The sequence below is a fragment of the Magallana gigas genome, chromosome 6 (assembly GCF_963853765.1).
Source record: "Magallana gigas chromosome 6, xbMagGiga1.1, whole genome shotgun sequence".
Taxonomy (NCBI): domain Eukaryota; kingdom Metazoa; phylum Mollusca; class Bivalvia; order Ostreida; family Ostreidae; genus Magallana; species Magallana gigas.
The window spans coordinates 32,611,331-32,628,065 of record NC_088858.1 but is presented as its reverse complement, the minus strand read 5'-3'; the positions used below and the strand labels follow the sequence as shown (position 1 = coordinate 32,628,065).

The window sequence follows — 16,735 nt, the reverse complement described above, 5'->3', positions numbered from 1 at the left end:
AGCTATAAGCCTACAATAATGCTGTTAGTTTCACTACACTCTCCTTAATTTGAATAATCTAGCCGTGTCTCGGGAAAGGCCCTCACCACAGTGAGAATGCCTTCCATATACCGGTACCCGTAATGTAGCAGAAAATTGCAGAATAGCTCCTAAACGATTTTGGAGAAAATTAATAAAGTTGCCTTGAAATAACAGTCAAATTCATTATAATAAACCTGTTTGAGACTGTAAATACCTTTCATCTAAAAAAAGTTAATCCATATATTGGAAGAATTCAACACTTTTTACCAACGTACACGTATTATCTTTGCTACAGAGACAATACACGGAACGCATTCTATCGTAAAACTGGGTCTGTAGGACATTATTCATTTTTACGATAAAACATATTCTATCTTTACTCTCCTAAGAAATATATTGTGAATTTTTTTTTGCATGTAATCAAATATTTTTTTGTCATCACGAAAACAAAAGTTGGTACTTAGTTCAAATGTATATTAATTGTTATTTTATACTTTATCTCATAAGAAATCCTTATATAATATATATGAACAGAATATATAGCAAAAGTCCAATGAAAATTTACCCGTATTTGTATTATCATTTCTGAGTTCATTCATGCAAATATGATCTTGTGGAAACATAAACTAAAGATCCCGTTAGTGTGAATGTATTGCGCAAACGCAAGAAAATTCAGTTGATTTCGGGGATTTTGGGGGGAATTTTCGTTGATTATTAATTAGTAAAGCTTAACTGAGAAAAAATAAAAACAAATTGGTAATCTTCAAGTACCAATGACGTTTAGAATATATAAACAAAAGACAGTATTCTTCCGATTTATCGGTATTAAAGACCAAAAATTCGAGTCTATTATTTTAATATAGTAGTAAATATATATATATATATATATATATATATATATATATATATATATATATATATATATATATATATATATATATATATATATATATATATATATAATGTACCGTCACGTTTGCGGTTTGAGTAAACTTAATTGAATTGAGGTAAAAACAAAGACTGTCTCCATAATTTTAATTCATATTCGCATTTCATAATTTCATAATGTCATGTAAACGTATTTTTCCACTGTAATTAAAGTTTTATTAAATTCTAAATGTCACAAGCGACAAAATTAAGGGATTACGTAACAGTTTACACAAGATATCAAAACAAAAAATATGAATATTATGTATTTGTCTGTAAAAAGGAGCAATTACGAACAGGTTCAACGGTCCCTCGAGACAGGAGGATTCGACACACCACTGTAACAACGCACTTTGAAATTTTTTTCAAAGCGTGTTGATATCGTCGATATTAATGCACTTTGAAAAAAAAAATCACTGTTTATAGTGAAAATAGTTGATAGTTTTATATGCAATAAATGATTGTTTTAACCTTGTTTAGCTTAATGTGATATATTAAAAAAGAACTCATTGCATTCTTAGCTGACTTGATAAACAGTTTCTAGATGAGAATTGCTCTTTTTTCTCATAAGACAATATCGACAATTTACAAAGAAAGAACAATTCGGAAGGTTTGAATTATCCAAATATGATGTAAACTCTATCGCTCAGCAACTGTATTTTCCTTTATTGAGTATGCAGCAAATTTACTTCTTATCTAGTATATTGGGCTATGCCCGAACGAATATGATTTGTAGATATGAATAATGGAGATCAATGTATGAATTATTTCAACTTGTTTATTGCAAATATGATGTGAAAAAGGATACATGTACCTTAATTCTATTTATCAAAAACAAAATGATCTTTTAGAAGATCGGTTCGAGGAAATAAACCCACATTCTAATCCTTATTTTGAAGTTTGTATTATGTTCTTATTCACCAGTTCAAACAAACATAAATTATTTATAAATTAAAACTCAAACACATATGTAGGAACTGCTTCGCCTGCGTCTATGCAACAGACTTAATTTTAATTCAAAATTTTTATAAGTATATTCATTTACTCTTCTTGTTCATAATCAACATTCTACAATATAAAAAATAAAGCATTAGATACATGTACACAGTAAACGTAAAGGGAGGGGGTGTTGCACGTAAAGCAGCGAAACCTCGAATGACTTTAATACCTCATACCTGGACACAGGTAAACTACCTGTTCCGCACGAGTACACTTAACCCCGTATACTCGTCAATAAACCAATCGAAATCGATATACTATAAATAACACCGGAAACAATATAACAACACGTGTTTCCCTTACCATTTATAAATATATATAATTTAATGTTCGTTAATGTTAATATTATTTTATTGAAGTGATTTTTTTTATTAGAATACGAAAAGAGGGTTACTGGTGAAACACATAGATTCTTTAACAAACCAATGGAGACATTATTGTTTGGTTAGTTCATTTTTTAAATAACACTGTATGTACTTATACAGAGCATATTTCTTTTTCTTATCTTAAATGTTTACCCAAAGTTGCTGAATATCATGAATATCATATGTTTTGGAAGGAAAAATGAGTGGCAAGGGACCTTCATATTGTAATCAGTTAAATGATGCATGGTATTTGACCTGTATCTTTGGTTACCCCCCCCCCCTTCCCATACTAAATACGGTAAATTAGATTCACGAGTGTTAACAAATCATCGTTCTATCAACAAATTAGATTTGGAATGCAGTTAAACGACAATTTTGAGAGGATCGGGACGATATACATTGCATAGATATATACATATAATAAGCACAAACATTGCAATAAAACTCAAATTGACATATACTCTCTGTCCTCTCAAACGACCGTGTAGTGCGTGGCCAGCGCGCTAGGTTCCGTTCGTCATCGAAAGCAAGATTTTTGTCTTGCCTAGATGGGTAGCGCGGTGGCCGCTCACTGCTAGGAGAATGGGTTCCAGAGGTCGTGAGTTCAAGCCCCGGCCGGGGCGTAGGTGGAGCTCCAAAATGGTGAAGGACTGCGAACGATAGCATTGTCTAACTGCCTAACTAAAGGTCATTTTTAGAAAGTTGTCTAATTCAAGTTATTTTTAACAATAATGTAAACATTTATGTATATTTTCATTAAATATAAATGATTTGGTCAAACAAAGAGAGATAACTTTGTATTTTGGGTTAAAATAACTCATTTCATAGAAAATAACGGAAAACGGAAATGTTTTTTCAAAACACCCCCCCCCCCTGTGAAACAAAAATTCCTTTTGAGGGGTTTTAGTTATTGTTATTTAGCATATTTTTACCAAAGAGTTTGTTGTTTCACGGGGGGGGGGGGGGGGGGGTGACATTTGTCTACAGACCGAAATTTATTCCAAAAAAAGAATTCTGCTTCGTAAATTTTCGTAAAAATTATGAACAGATATGAATTAAAATGAAATTTTACTTTAATATATATCGTAAATATGTTATTATTAGGTTTTTATGCACATATTGGCCGCTAAATAATATTTTCCTCACTCATAGAGACCGATTATGAATATCATTCACTATATGGACAGGTATAATTCAATTCGAGAGTTATATATATATATATATATATATATATATATATATATATATATATATATATATATATATATATATATATATATATATATATATATATAAAGAAGCACTAAAAATAACCAACGACACGAACAATAAAGTAAAATATTGTCAAATTTTCGGGACAACCCGTCCCTTCTTCAGGACAACAAAATAAAAACTACATAAGAAAGAAGAAAAACATCTACAAAACTAGCACTAAACTAAACTAAATAATATATGAAAACTAGATAATGTTTAAACACCGGATCAAAACGTGGCAGCTACATCTTTATATTTAAGAATTCGAGTCCGAGAAAGAAAAATCCCGTCCGACGCAGCGGACGGTCTGTGAAGAAGTGCTGAAAGATAACGCCAACGAATTAACTTGCTAATTGGGGGTTGCTGTTAATTAAGTTGTACTAGTAAGATAATTTATAGTGAAAGTTTGTAGGGAAGATTGGCCCTGTAAAAGACCACATAAATAATCATGAATGTAAAAACTAATGGAAGTGAAATAAAGCAAAAGAACAAAACCGATTAAGGAAATAGCTAATAATTTGAATAAATAACATGATTAATAGTTTGTACATGGACCGAAAAAGATGAAGATGGTGATATTGCTACGAAAACAAATCAGTACTTAGTTGATGTTCATTTTGGTGAAGTCACTTAATTTGTTAATGCCGTCAGGGCGGAATGACTTCAGTCTATGCATCCAAAATTTTTCTTTATTTTTTCTCTCCGCATCTGTCCAGTTAGGGTTGTGATCAATGACCAAAACCATCATGTCCTCCCATTTGTGATCATCTAAATTAAAATGTTCCCCGACGGGTTCTTTAATTTTCTTAGTTTTGATGGTGGAACGATGATTATTGATGCGCCTGCGGAGGTCTCCTGTTTCCCCTACGTATTGTTTCTGACAAAATTTACAATTGATGAGATATACACAATTGTCCGTACGACAAGAAGTATTTGCGAAAATTTTGTAAGTACGGCCAGTAATGGGGCTAGAGAAGTCGTCTGCATCAGAGCTGTGTTTGCACAACAGACATCTGGTGTCAGAACAAGTTCTAAAGCCACCATTAGGCAGAGGGTTCTTTAGTTTTAAAGAATTCGAGCCCGAGAAAGAAAAGTCCCGTCCGACGCAGCGGACGGTCTGTGAAGAAGTGCTGAAAGATAACGCCAACGAATTAACTTGCTAATTGGGGGTTGCTGTTAATTAAGTTGTACTAGTAAGATAATTCGTAGTGAAAGGGGAAAATAGATTAACATGTTATTTAGTGTCAGAAGCTTGGTAGAGAAAAATTGTTTTTATAAACGAATAAATATGATTTAACTATTATTTTTTACACATTTTTTACACATCAAATTAGTCATGTAAGTTTAAAACTTTCATTTAAACTTGCAATAATGAATATACCTAAATGTGTGATGGCGTTTTTATTTGTGATCATATGCCGTTGTGGTTTCTTTGGAAATTGAACGTCGTAGATTATTTCCAAACGAAAGAAGGAATATGCACTGAATATGAATATTATGTCATGAAACACAATTTAGAACGATTTCTTTCGCGTACTTTGCACCTTCTCACCGATTGTTATCTCCAAAGTCCCTGTGCACCCAGTGTGCAGATCGATCTTGCTAACCTTGGATATAATCCTGAATACAAGATTTTGGACTTTGAACACCTGCAGATTGTTTTTTATTTCTGTGGGGAAATATAATGCTCTATCATGAGTAACAATTTCTATAAATTACATGTATCTCAATGCCCCAAATAATGTAAAACTAATACGTGTTCCTGATTTATCTATCATCTATCAACCTCTTTGATTATTAAAGTTTACGAATTGTTTCGATACAACTTAAACATCCCCTCCCCCAAATAAAAAAAAAATCCGAAATCGTACTACGGAAGCCCTGGGAGGACATTGACTTACTTCTGAATTGTTATGAGCCCTGGAAGGAGATTGTTATGACTTATTTATTTTGACTTAATTATCATTTAATAAGACTGCAATGAATAAATATAACACGTGGTGGTGGCGTACCGTTCGACATGGATCGACACGACAATACTAGTTTCAGCGAAGAAGATTGGTTTTTATAAATATAAAGAATATTTTTTTACTTTGCACCCAAATCATATTGGTTTTGAATATTCAATCTGTAATTCTGTCACTGTCACGTGCCAACAAACTTTAACTTTCTTTTAGAATAACTATACAGTAAAATTTTGTATGAGAACTGAAATATTTTTACACCGGTCTTTATTTTTGCCCATTTTGAGGGCCAAAAAAAAATCTCTACACGAATTTTAATGGGTAAGATTAAAAAACTTTTATCATACTTTAACCTCGAGATTGGTATTCCAGGACATATGTGAATGTATTGGGTTAAATACAAATTCATCTTATTATTCTTTCATTTTTAAAAATCTAGGTTTGCTTACTTTCTCGGGATAAAAAAGCAGTAACTGTTGTGCTATATGTCATGATAATTTCATTTACCTATACATGTATGTATTTTACAAAATCTGGAATAGTAATTTACACTGACTAACAGTTATTCATTTGAATATTTTGGAATGTACTTAAACAAAGATGAACAGGGATGGGGTAATTGAAAGAAGTATTTGTAAATGAGTGTAATTAATTACTTTTTTCAAAGTAATTGAAAGTAATTTGTAATTGAGCCCTCTTCAATTACAAGTAATTGAATGTATTTAAATACATTCCCAAAAATATCATGTATCTTTAATTATTTTTCAATTACATTTCAATTACTTTTTTTCAAGTTAAAGGTTTAAAGGGGTGTCATATTCAGTTCGGTTCTTCATTAAATTAAAGCTATAAGCAGTATATTTTATCAGTAAATGTAAACAATTATATGTATGTACAGGTATATAAGGTTAACAAGAGAATGACAAAGAGAAATTAGATAAGAATGTTAGGTTGCATACCTGTTTTAAATAGGCTTGTGTTTATACACTTAATAAGTGTCTCATTATGTTTGACGTGTTAATTCAACATGACATTATAGAAAATGTCTAATTTGTTCAGGCCCGAAGCCCTCTCATACCCTAGAACAAATGTATTGAGTAAAAATTCAATATAAAAAGTCTTCTTCAGAACCAAACATGAACCCAATGACACTGGATTTAGTACCCATTATAATGATTATATATCATTTTAAAATATACATTTAATTTAAAGCAAAATCAATGAATAATGATTAAAATGAACACAAACCTTTAAAGACATTACCATAAAAAAGTTTGTGTGTCTCAATGCTGTTTATACATTGCACATGTATTTATTCTTAAGATATTAAAAGTAATTGAAATGTATTTAATTACATTTGTCAAAGTAATTGAAAGTAATTAATTACATTTTTGAAAAAATTAATGTAATTGTAATTGAAAGTAATTGACAAAATTATTGATGTATTTGAAAGTAATTAATTACATTTCAAAGTAATTGACCCCAACCCTGAAGATGAACAATATTAGAAAGAAAAAACCCCCAAAAGATGCATACCCAAGAAAAGGAGTTATCATATATAAATCTTTTTTTCCCCATTATTTCTCGACTTCGAATGCATGTATCTAGAGGGTTGAAGGTCCAGAAAACATTTTAAAATTTTAAGCTCCCTATAAAAAAAAATCAAATTCGCATAGTAAATTACTTGAGAAAAGACATTAGACCCCATGCCAACCTCCAGTAAAAAAATTGTTCCAAGCATAATTTTGGGTAAAATTGTAATACGCTGTACTTTTAAAAAATATTAATTTTCACTATGAATACTTGTACAGGAGAGAGATTTTTTTTCTAATAATAACAATTAAGTCATAATGAATAAGTCATAACAATTAAGAAGTAAGTCAATGTGTCCTTTCAGGGCTCATAATAATTAAGAAGTAAGTCAATGTCCTCCCAGGGCTCCCGTAGAAATCCCCTTTGCACCTCATTGTCCTTTAAAAAATCATCAAAATTCCAGTTCACATGTCTTCCAAAGAAATGAACTTTGGACCGTGTGTTCTACTGCATGATACATTTCCCCATTTTTTACCACTTAGCGTGTCAGTCTTTGATGAATCTTCGGTAGGGTATATAAAGGAGCAAGTTTTAGAGTTGCCCCATTCTCCTTTTTCAGGACGATTCCAGTGACAAAATGTTCCTCCGTGCTTGCATAGTAGTGTGTGCCTCCTTGTGCCTCGCCCAGGCAGAATTTACTCAATTCCAATGGCGAAGCTGTAGTAAGTATAATTATCTCTTAAAATCGTATGTTACTCTAGTTTTCTTAAAAGTTAGCTACGGTTAGATTTATAATTTCCAAAGCAAAAATTAAGAAGTTTAAATGCTGTCGGTATTAATAATATAAAATTAATACATGTCCTTTGTTTTGAACATTGTATTTTGGCGTTGCAGTGCATGCTTAGATTAGATACATATCCATTTAATATTTTATATATTTTTATTTAAAAGGGGGAGGTTGGGTTATTATCTTTTTAATATTTACATTTTTCAGTGTCTTGGCCTGTCTCGATTCTGTACTCTGCATTCCAATAGAACCATTTTAACAAGACCTTGGACTTTCAGTAGGATGTCATATCTATTCCTTGCGTCAAAACAAGTTAAAATGACGCTGGTTTTAAGCGAAATATACACCGACTGCGTAGTTTTCACTCCTGAGCCAGACAAATCTTGTTGGTTTCAAAGAACCATGACTGAATGGCCAGCCATGAAATAGACATGCCTACGTCACATTGCCGATTGACACAACTACACAAAGTCCAAGCTCTTGTTAAAATGGTTCTATTGGATTGCAGAGTACAGAATCGAGATTCTAATTCAAATGACGTATAATTAGGTTAATCAAATATGGATAAACCCATTGGGCATGTTGTTTGGGGGGAGAACGTTAATTCTTTTTTTTGTAGATTCAGTGGGGAATAAATCCACACATTCTGGACTAGGAGCATGCGCGCTAAGCTCTTCCTCTTTAATTCAACTGTTCCCTGAATCGGTCGCAAAAATCGAGTTCAATGTACTTGTATGAAATCTATCTGATGTACGTGTACTATAAAAAAGAATTATATCTATCTGATATTTGTGTATATATCTAAAGTTTGCAAATTTGATTAAACAGCCATGACAAATACGCCAAAAAACAAAAGTCTATATCGTTTTGTATATATATGAGGGCAAATATTATTTTGAATTATAATTGTCTGTTGTCTTGATATCTGTAGTAGCTAGAAACATGAAAAGTATATTTAGATGGGCTAAGGTCATAAAATGATTAGGGCACAAGCGGGGTTTGGTTATCTTTATTTTAAATTTTGATCCTACTGTTGCCAAAAAATTATATACATATAAATAAGCAGGAATCATTCTTTGAAAATTATGAAGTGATTATTTCGGTCGGAGCGTGATCAAATCTATCATAAAGCGCTTCGAGCTTTATCATATTTGATTACGCGACCAAAATTATCACCTAAAATACTCAAAGAATGATTCCTTATTACTTTAAGAAGTTTTGTTTATGACTGAAGATTGATATAATGAACCTTAGTAAGAGTCTTGATACATGTTCTTTTTGATAGCTACCGATAAAGTCAACCAGAAACTTAAGGTCTACAGTGCATCCGCCCGTCCCATGCCCGTCCTGACCCCGGGGAATCTACACCTCTCCTTCAGCGCCGAAGTTCTTCAACAAATTGAGCCGGGAACGGTCCTCAGTTTTAATATGACTCGCCATACCGCACTGGGACACGATGTTCATATTCCTTGTGTGGGCGGAATAGGAAGCTGGTAACAAAAATTATTCCTTTTTGTTTTGTTTTGTTTTGTGTGGGGTTTTATTTTGATGTGTTTTAGTATTTTTTATGGGGTTTTTTTTGGGGGTCTCGTTACTTAATACTCTCTTTTTTTTTAAATTTTGCAACGTTGAAAAAAATGGAAAACATTTAAATTATATGATATGTTTTGTTATTACAAAGCGTCCTAGACGGTTGTTCCATTGTTGACACTTTAGTCAATGGAACGCGAGAAGGCCAGCGGGACTTGGGAAGACAACTAAAGAAAATGTTCGAGTCTGTAGGAATCTTCAGTTCCTGTCCAATCGCCGTCCAGAACGTCACCATTACTGATTACGTCATTCATATCGGAGATTTAGACCCTGCATTGAACGTTATAGCAGATGTAAGTTATCATTATTATTATTATCATTACTATTATTTTTGTTTTACATGTTACAACTTCAGTGAAAGCATTTTTTTCTCAGTCAAATATTAATACAATAATTTATACTTGCTAACGGAACTGCACTGAGAACAAACGTGACTTCGGTAAATAGTGTTCGATTTGATGTGCATAATTATCAATAGTCACAATGTTCAATAGCGTGCAATATTTCATGATTTTAGTTGGATTTTGATCACAAATGTGTATGTGTAACGACTTTTATAATAATTTTAAAATTTTTATATTGCTGAATTTAAAGCGTTATGAATAACCGTAAAATGAGAACATTAGTATTAGACAAAGATCCAAATTTAAACTGAACAAAATTCTTAAAAAAAGGAAAAAATAAATAAATTATCAGATCGAATTTTTGATATGACTAACATAACAGCAAATAAAACAACATGAAGAACACTGAAAAAAATATAAGATTTATTCTATTTCTCGTCAAGGGAGACTACACTATTCAAACAACCGTTCAACAACCCAGTACCGGAGTACAGTATGGGTGCTTTGAATTCGATGCCACTCTGAAGCGGAAGGAGACCCATGGACAGGGGTGGTTATTGGGAAGAAGGAGGCGTAGAAGCGATTAGTGATGCTTTGTTGGCATAGCCGGTGCTTCGACAAACATTGTTCTTTGTTTCAAAATTCAGTATCATCTTATTATCTGTATTTCTTTTTTTGATGGAGGGAGGATGGGGATGTCATGCTTCATAAAAAAAAATAAACACTTCAAACTCGTTTGTTTGTTTTAGTGTTTTTCTTGTTGTTGACTATCCTCTGTTTCAAACTATGTGACAACTCCGCCCCGGCTTTGTTTGAAAACGTCCAAGGCATAGTTTCTTTGTAGATGATATTTCACCATCATCGCTTTGTATTTTAATTATCTCTCTGTATGATCATCTCTCTTTACCATACTTGGCAACGTCAAATTCGTCTCGCAAAAACCTGTAAAACTTTTGGACGAGATTTGAACGAGAAGTCACGAACTGGTAATGGGTTGCGCCTCGTTCTGAAAATGTCACTCCTCTCTGAACTCGGCGTCTCATTCGTTGAACCTTGAGAAGAAAAGAAATATGTTTATTTCAAATATAAATTAAAAAATATAATTCAATGCATAGTAAACTTGATTTGAATCTGGATAAATCTATGTTTTTTATGCGTATTATAATATTGATATCCGATCCATGATATCCCAAGATTCAATAAATTTGGATGCATAACAGATACAGGTAGATATGGACTTAATACTCAGTATATAAAGGCATCATTCTCATGTTTAAGTATCGGTATGTAAGAGCGGAATGTGTCCTAATGAATTGCCTTTTCCAGTTTTTGAAGAATTGTCCCATTTGCTTTGAATTAATCGATTCTTAAAATATATACTAGTATCCGATATAAAATTTGTTTTCAACAATTTTTCTATTTCTAATGTTGAATACGTTTTTCAACAAGAGCATTTGTTGATATTTTTAATATTTATATATACCTTATAATGCAATCTTTTTGTATGAATTAATATCAAAGTATTTACTACAATCATGATATTCAAGGTTAGAATGTTAGGTCCTGATATTGACAAACTTACATTAAAGATGACATCATTTGGATTCTTTAATATTTCCTCATTGAAAAGCCATTCTTGGCCACGACCTGTTCAAAAATTAAAGGACTGAATGCATGTAGGCGAGTACTGGCATTCAAACACCTCTGATTTCGTGAAATATATGTATATTGCAAATAAACATATCGTTAAAAAAAATTGTGGGGAAAAAATGTCCATTATATAATTCACCAATTGAAACTAAAGTTTCTGGACAAAAAGATCTTTAGAGGATGATATTCTGTATTTTTAAAATTATTATATGCACAGACCCATGCCCTGCAAGTCGCTGATGAGTTTGTTATAGATTTTGTAGATTTTCACGCCATTGGTATACTTCTCTCCAAGGCATTTGAGAGCCAGGCCACAGCAACACACGCTTTTCTGGAGGAATTCTTCAAAGAATGACCCAAGTTTGAAAGAAAAAAAAATTAAAAATTTAGAAAAGGAAATTATTCAAAACCGTTAAATTAATTATGAATTATAAAAAATGTACATCTCTCTCTCTCTCTCTCTCTCTCTCTCTCTCTCTCTCTCTATATATATATATATATATATATATATATATATATATATATATATATATATATATATATATATATATTTTAGTTAATTTTACTAACTTTTCATAAATTGAAAGAAAGAAGTTAATACCAACAATAAAATGCTTTCTTTGATGATTCATACGGGATATGAAGGTAGCGATCATAGCAGAAAATATGTACATAACTCGCTATCGCGGGTTATTGACGTCACCACTACGTAGTTATCGATGACATTGTCTCTTCCTGTCGCGAGGAAAAGACATATGCACACTACAAATAATGTGAAAATTACCTTTCGAAGATTGTTGGTTGTTTTGGAGCAAATAGTAATGTTCAGAGATAAACTTACATATTATTTTATATAATATGGTTTTGTCATATCTTTAGTGACAAAGGATGATGTAAATTACGACCGCCGATAAATTGTCACAAAAATAAATTTCGGATTTTTGGTGTCATCTTGCACGTATACGTATTTAATCTTTGATACATGTGCCCTTGCATACTCTCTTTTTTTGTCTGAGATTAAACAATCATTTGGAAAATATACATCATTATTTATGGTAGGTACGTAGCACATCCTAGCCATTAGGATCATGATTTGAACAAACTTAAATTAACGATACCTGGTCATGATGCTTCCATATAATATATACAAATAAAATAACAACTTTTCCAGCTTCTTACATTTTAGAAAAAAAATATTCAAAAGATTGTTTAATACTTTGTGAAAATTTGACCCTCTTTAATGTGCCCCCCCCCCCAATAGATCATGATTTGAACAAACTTGAATTTACATTACCTGATGAATTTATATTACTCGACTATGCCTCTGCACAAATTACAGATTTTTAAAGAATTTTAAATAATTGTCTCCATGTATTCATAAGTAAAAATTGACCCCCATTGTGGCCCCATCCTACCTCAAAGGATTAGGATTTAGACAAAGTTGAATATATACTTCCTAATGATGCTTCCACACAGGTTCCGCTATTTTGGCCAAATGGTGTTTAAGAAAAAGTTTTTTCGTAAAATAATATCAAAGAGGGTGTTCCTATGTTATATGTTCCTATGCTATTTTTCGCAGATTAAATGAAAAAAATCAAATTTAAAGAATACGATGTAAAACTTTTTTGTGTGCATGTTGTAAATAAAGCAGTGTAGAAAATCTAGAAAGTGTGTACTAACTTTTATAAGACTGTATTTATAAAAATTAAATAGTTGTTGCCGTGTTCGATAGAAATGCGCGGAAAATGTTTGTGTATTTTGCCTACATACGGAACATACCCACTATGTAAATACACTGTATTGTCGTCTACGTAATGTGTCTATATTTAGATATGACTCTTTAAGCGTTGCGGGTATTTAAAGGTTCTTTCCACGTTAGGGAATAATCCCGCTTTTTTGCAACACCCTCTTTTCAATAATTCTCAATTATCTCCCCTATAAAGAGATCTGGTCCATTATTTAACAAACTTAAAAGCTCTTCCCCCAAGGTTGTTTTATGCAAATTTTGGTTGGAATTGATCTAGTGGTTCTGGAGAAGGGATGGAAACGTTAAAAAGTTTACGACAATAACGACGACGACAGGCAATGGACAAATTTTAAACAGAAAAGCTCACTTAAGCCTTCGGCTCAGGTGAACTAAAAATACGTATCCGGGTTATGATTTTTTCCCTGCAATAATCGCTATACCTTCAGGCGCGAATGCACGTGCGTCTGTATAATACATTTACCATTTACCATAAATTAACTAACTTAATTGCATTAAATAGAATTATATCAACTGACCCATTTCTCTCTCTAGGCGCGATTCGATGTCCATGCGGTCTTGCCTTGTAAATCTTCTGTGAGAAAATTTCTTGGCCTGACGCCTGACCCTGTTTGATTGGTTTTCGGCATCCTGAAGCATGATCTCAATTAGCGCTAAGCTTTTCGCCTGCTATTTGAAAAAATAAAAAAAAGTTTAAAGAGGTTCGCTCCTTAGGTTTTGGGTAGCCATTTTGGGTCACCTCTAGTCTGAAAATTCTGCATCAAATATTAACTCAAGTAGTATATATTTATATTTTACAACGCCAAATAAACTTAATAGAATAAATTTTTTTTTTTAAATTACATTTTTGCAGAGTTTAGTATGGGACTATATTTTGTGGCAGAAGGTTTTCAAGAAAGAAATGAACAATTTTCATAACTCACTAGTTTAAGAGTACTGTTGCTTTAGCTTCCTAATTTTCAGTGCAGACCAAACTTCTAGATAGTTTGTGTATTACGATATATTCATGATGTTCTAAAAACATATTTAAACAATATTTTTATATTTCTATCAATATATTTTGGTATATTTAGCCTATATTTCATATAAAAAAAATTAAGTCTAATTTTCGCCTAAATTTAGCTTGTTTCATGCTATATCTCAAAAAATGTTGAGATGTGACCCCTACTTGTTTTACTTTTAAATGAGACATTAAATATATGTCTATTTGTATGCAAAGTTTTGGAAAGATGACATTACTATAATTTTTTTATTTGCGTTATAATTTGATTTTAAGTCACCAGTAAAGCAAGAATTTTTAAACTTTGACTTAGAATTTTCAAAAAAGTGACACGTGACATTGGTCAAAAATAAAATAAGTGAACATTTTAGGTCCCCATCCCTCTTTATATCCAAGTGACTTTCAGATGATTGACATTACTATTATTTCAGGTGCCAACCTCCTTAAAAGGGAACTAGTGTATACAGGAAAACATCCGCCCAACGTTTAATTTTTACTCCTTTCGCACTCGTTGCGAGCGAATGAATTTATGAATGGGCAAATTTCAAAGTCGTATACATGTATTATTATTTCTGTGTAAACAAAGCTTCGTTTGGGCGAATTCAAGACGGAGTGAAACCTTTTGCAAATGAAGACGGGCGAAAATAACACGGGGCGAAAGTAACCCTGTATGAAGTATTTATTCATCAACAAAATCGGAGAACCGGTAAAAATTAACAAAATGAAAGTTTATTTTCAAAAGTACTGTTACATTTGCGACGAAATCATGTAAAAGTCGGCGTAAACATAAAGCGAATGAAGACTTGTTTAAATCAGATCTGAGATATTTAGTGCAGGATTAAAATAACCGTTACTTCCTAAGATAACACAGAGAGAGAGAGAGAGAGAGAGAGAGAGAGAGAGAGAGAGAGAGAGAGAGAGAGAGAGAGAGAGAGAGAGAGAGAGAGAGAACGTCTATGTATTATTTAACAGTTTAAGGGTAGTTGCCGCACGCTGGCGACGTTATTGACAATATTCGCTAACCAAGGGTTTTGATCCACTCAGAAAGTCTTGGCTAGCCAAGATGCGTTATTGATTGATTTTTTTTCCTTTTGTTTTGAATCCAAAATTCTGTCTTCAGAGATACAAGTCAGTTATCCCATTTCACAAAAATTACTTTCATTTAATGTTTACGCTATTAAAAAAACAAATTATAAAATTGTTGTTTTGAAATAATGTGAAATTCGAGCTTTTTCAAATTTTCACCTGTGCAATTTCAATGAAAAAAAAAATACATGTATTTACGTCAAAAATGTTACTGAGTAACTCATAACGCGGCGATGATACATATAGTTTTGAACATTAATAAAATTTAATTTTTTGTGTTAGATAAAATTTGAATTATAAGATTTTGATTGTGAAAAATTTTGTTATATCACTTTCTATATTCTATATCTAAGTAAATTAAGATTTACTCGATGCTCACAAATTAACGATTTGTCGCTTCATACAGTAGCGATATAACCGTAACAGGATATCATTGCCGTTACTCGTGTTTAATTTTAATCAAATTATTTCTATAGGCCTATGAGAAGCGCTCTCGGCATTCTGTGATCGTATACATTGATCAATATTATGTATCATAAATGGTCAATAAAATTTAGTTACATGCATTACAGATTGAATTGATTAAAATTTGAATACTCCGATTTTCTGGTTAAAATTTAGTTACATGCATTACAGATTGAATTGATTAAAATTTGAATACTCCGATTTTCTGGTCGTAAGCTGTTACATATAAGGGTATGGAGTTGGGTGGGTGGATGGGGTCAGCGTACACGTACATACCTGTTTAATGGCTTTGTACGGATCAATGTTTAAAAAGTACTTCTCAAACTCAATCCGTATTTGCCTGATAGTTTCCATTTTCTGCAACAGAAACGGCTGGACTTCTTTGCATACATATCTTTTGTGTCTCATCTTTATATGCTTTTGGGGTTGGTTTTTTATCTCTATTGTGATGTCATAATAGGTGTATTTTAGTGACGTCACAATATACAGCGAGCATGTATTTTTAAAGTAGGAAACGTACATCAATCCTATAAACATTCATTAATTCAATTTGATTATATTAGAAAATTGTTTTCATGCAAGTTAACCCCCCCCCCTAATATCTGTAGATACATATGATACTTCAAGGAGTTTATTAGATTGTGATTGTAGCTATTGATATTTTTTCCTGTGCGTCCATCTGGTTCGAAAATAATCTAAGAGTCCGTTTAAAGAGTTGCCTTCAGTTTGTGTTCTTTTTTTTTTTTTTGTGTTATAGGAAGCTTTCACGTCGGGAACTGCAGTACATATGTATACCGCTATTCTATTTTCTTTAACATGTCTAATGTTATCATTAATTGTGAAATTGTCATGTTTATTTAATACACTAAGTATTATCTTTCTATTGAAATTTTATGATAAACAGCTAAAAATCTGCATATAATAGAAACTTCTTTTAACGATAACATGTAATATGATAAACTAGTATACCTAAAAAAAACTAGTT

The 16,735-nt window shown here is 32.0% G+C and overlaps 2 protein-coding genes across 2 annotated transcripts; one reads left to right on the top strand and one right to left on the bottom strand.

Annotated features, from left to right (window-relative positions):
- The first annotated feature begins 7,618 nt into the window (after positions 1-7,618).
- LOC105318146 (uncharacterized) lies at positions 7,619-10,519 on the top strand. The gene is made up of 4 exons (XM_011415081.4): positions 7,619-7,785; positions 9,136-9,343; positions 9,532-9,733; positions 10,228-10,519. The coding sequence occupies exons 1-4, from the start codon at positions 7,701-7,703 to the stop codon at positions 10,369-10,371; spliced, it is 639 nt and encodes a 212-aa protein (XP_011413383.4). The 5' UTR covers positions 7,619-7,700; the 3' UTR covers positions 10,372-10,519.
- LOC105318144 (uncharacterized) lies at positions 10,191-16,203 on the bottom strand. Its single transcript, XM_034469030.2, has 5 exons — positions 16,027-16,203; positions 13,718-13,868; positions 11,654-11,776; positions 11,367-11,431; positions 10,191-10,836 (listed from the first exon to the last, which is right to left on the bottom strand). Exons 1-5 carry the CDS (start codon positions 16,156-16,158, stop codon positions 10,678-10,680), a joined length of 630 nt encoding a protein of 209 aa, XP_034324921.2. The 5' UTR covers positions 16,159-16,203; the 3' UTR covers positions 10,191-10,677.
- Positions 16,204-16,735: the final 532 nt, after the last annotated feature.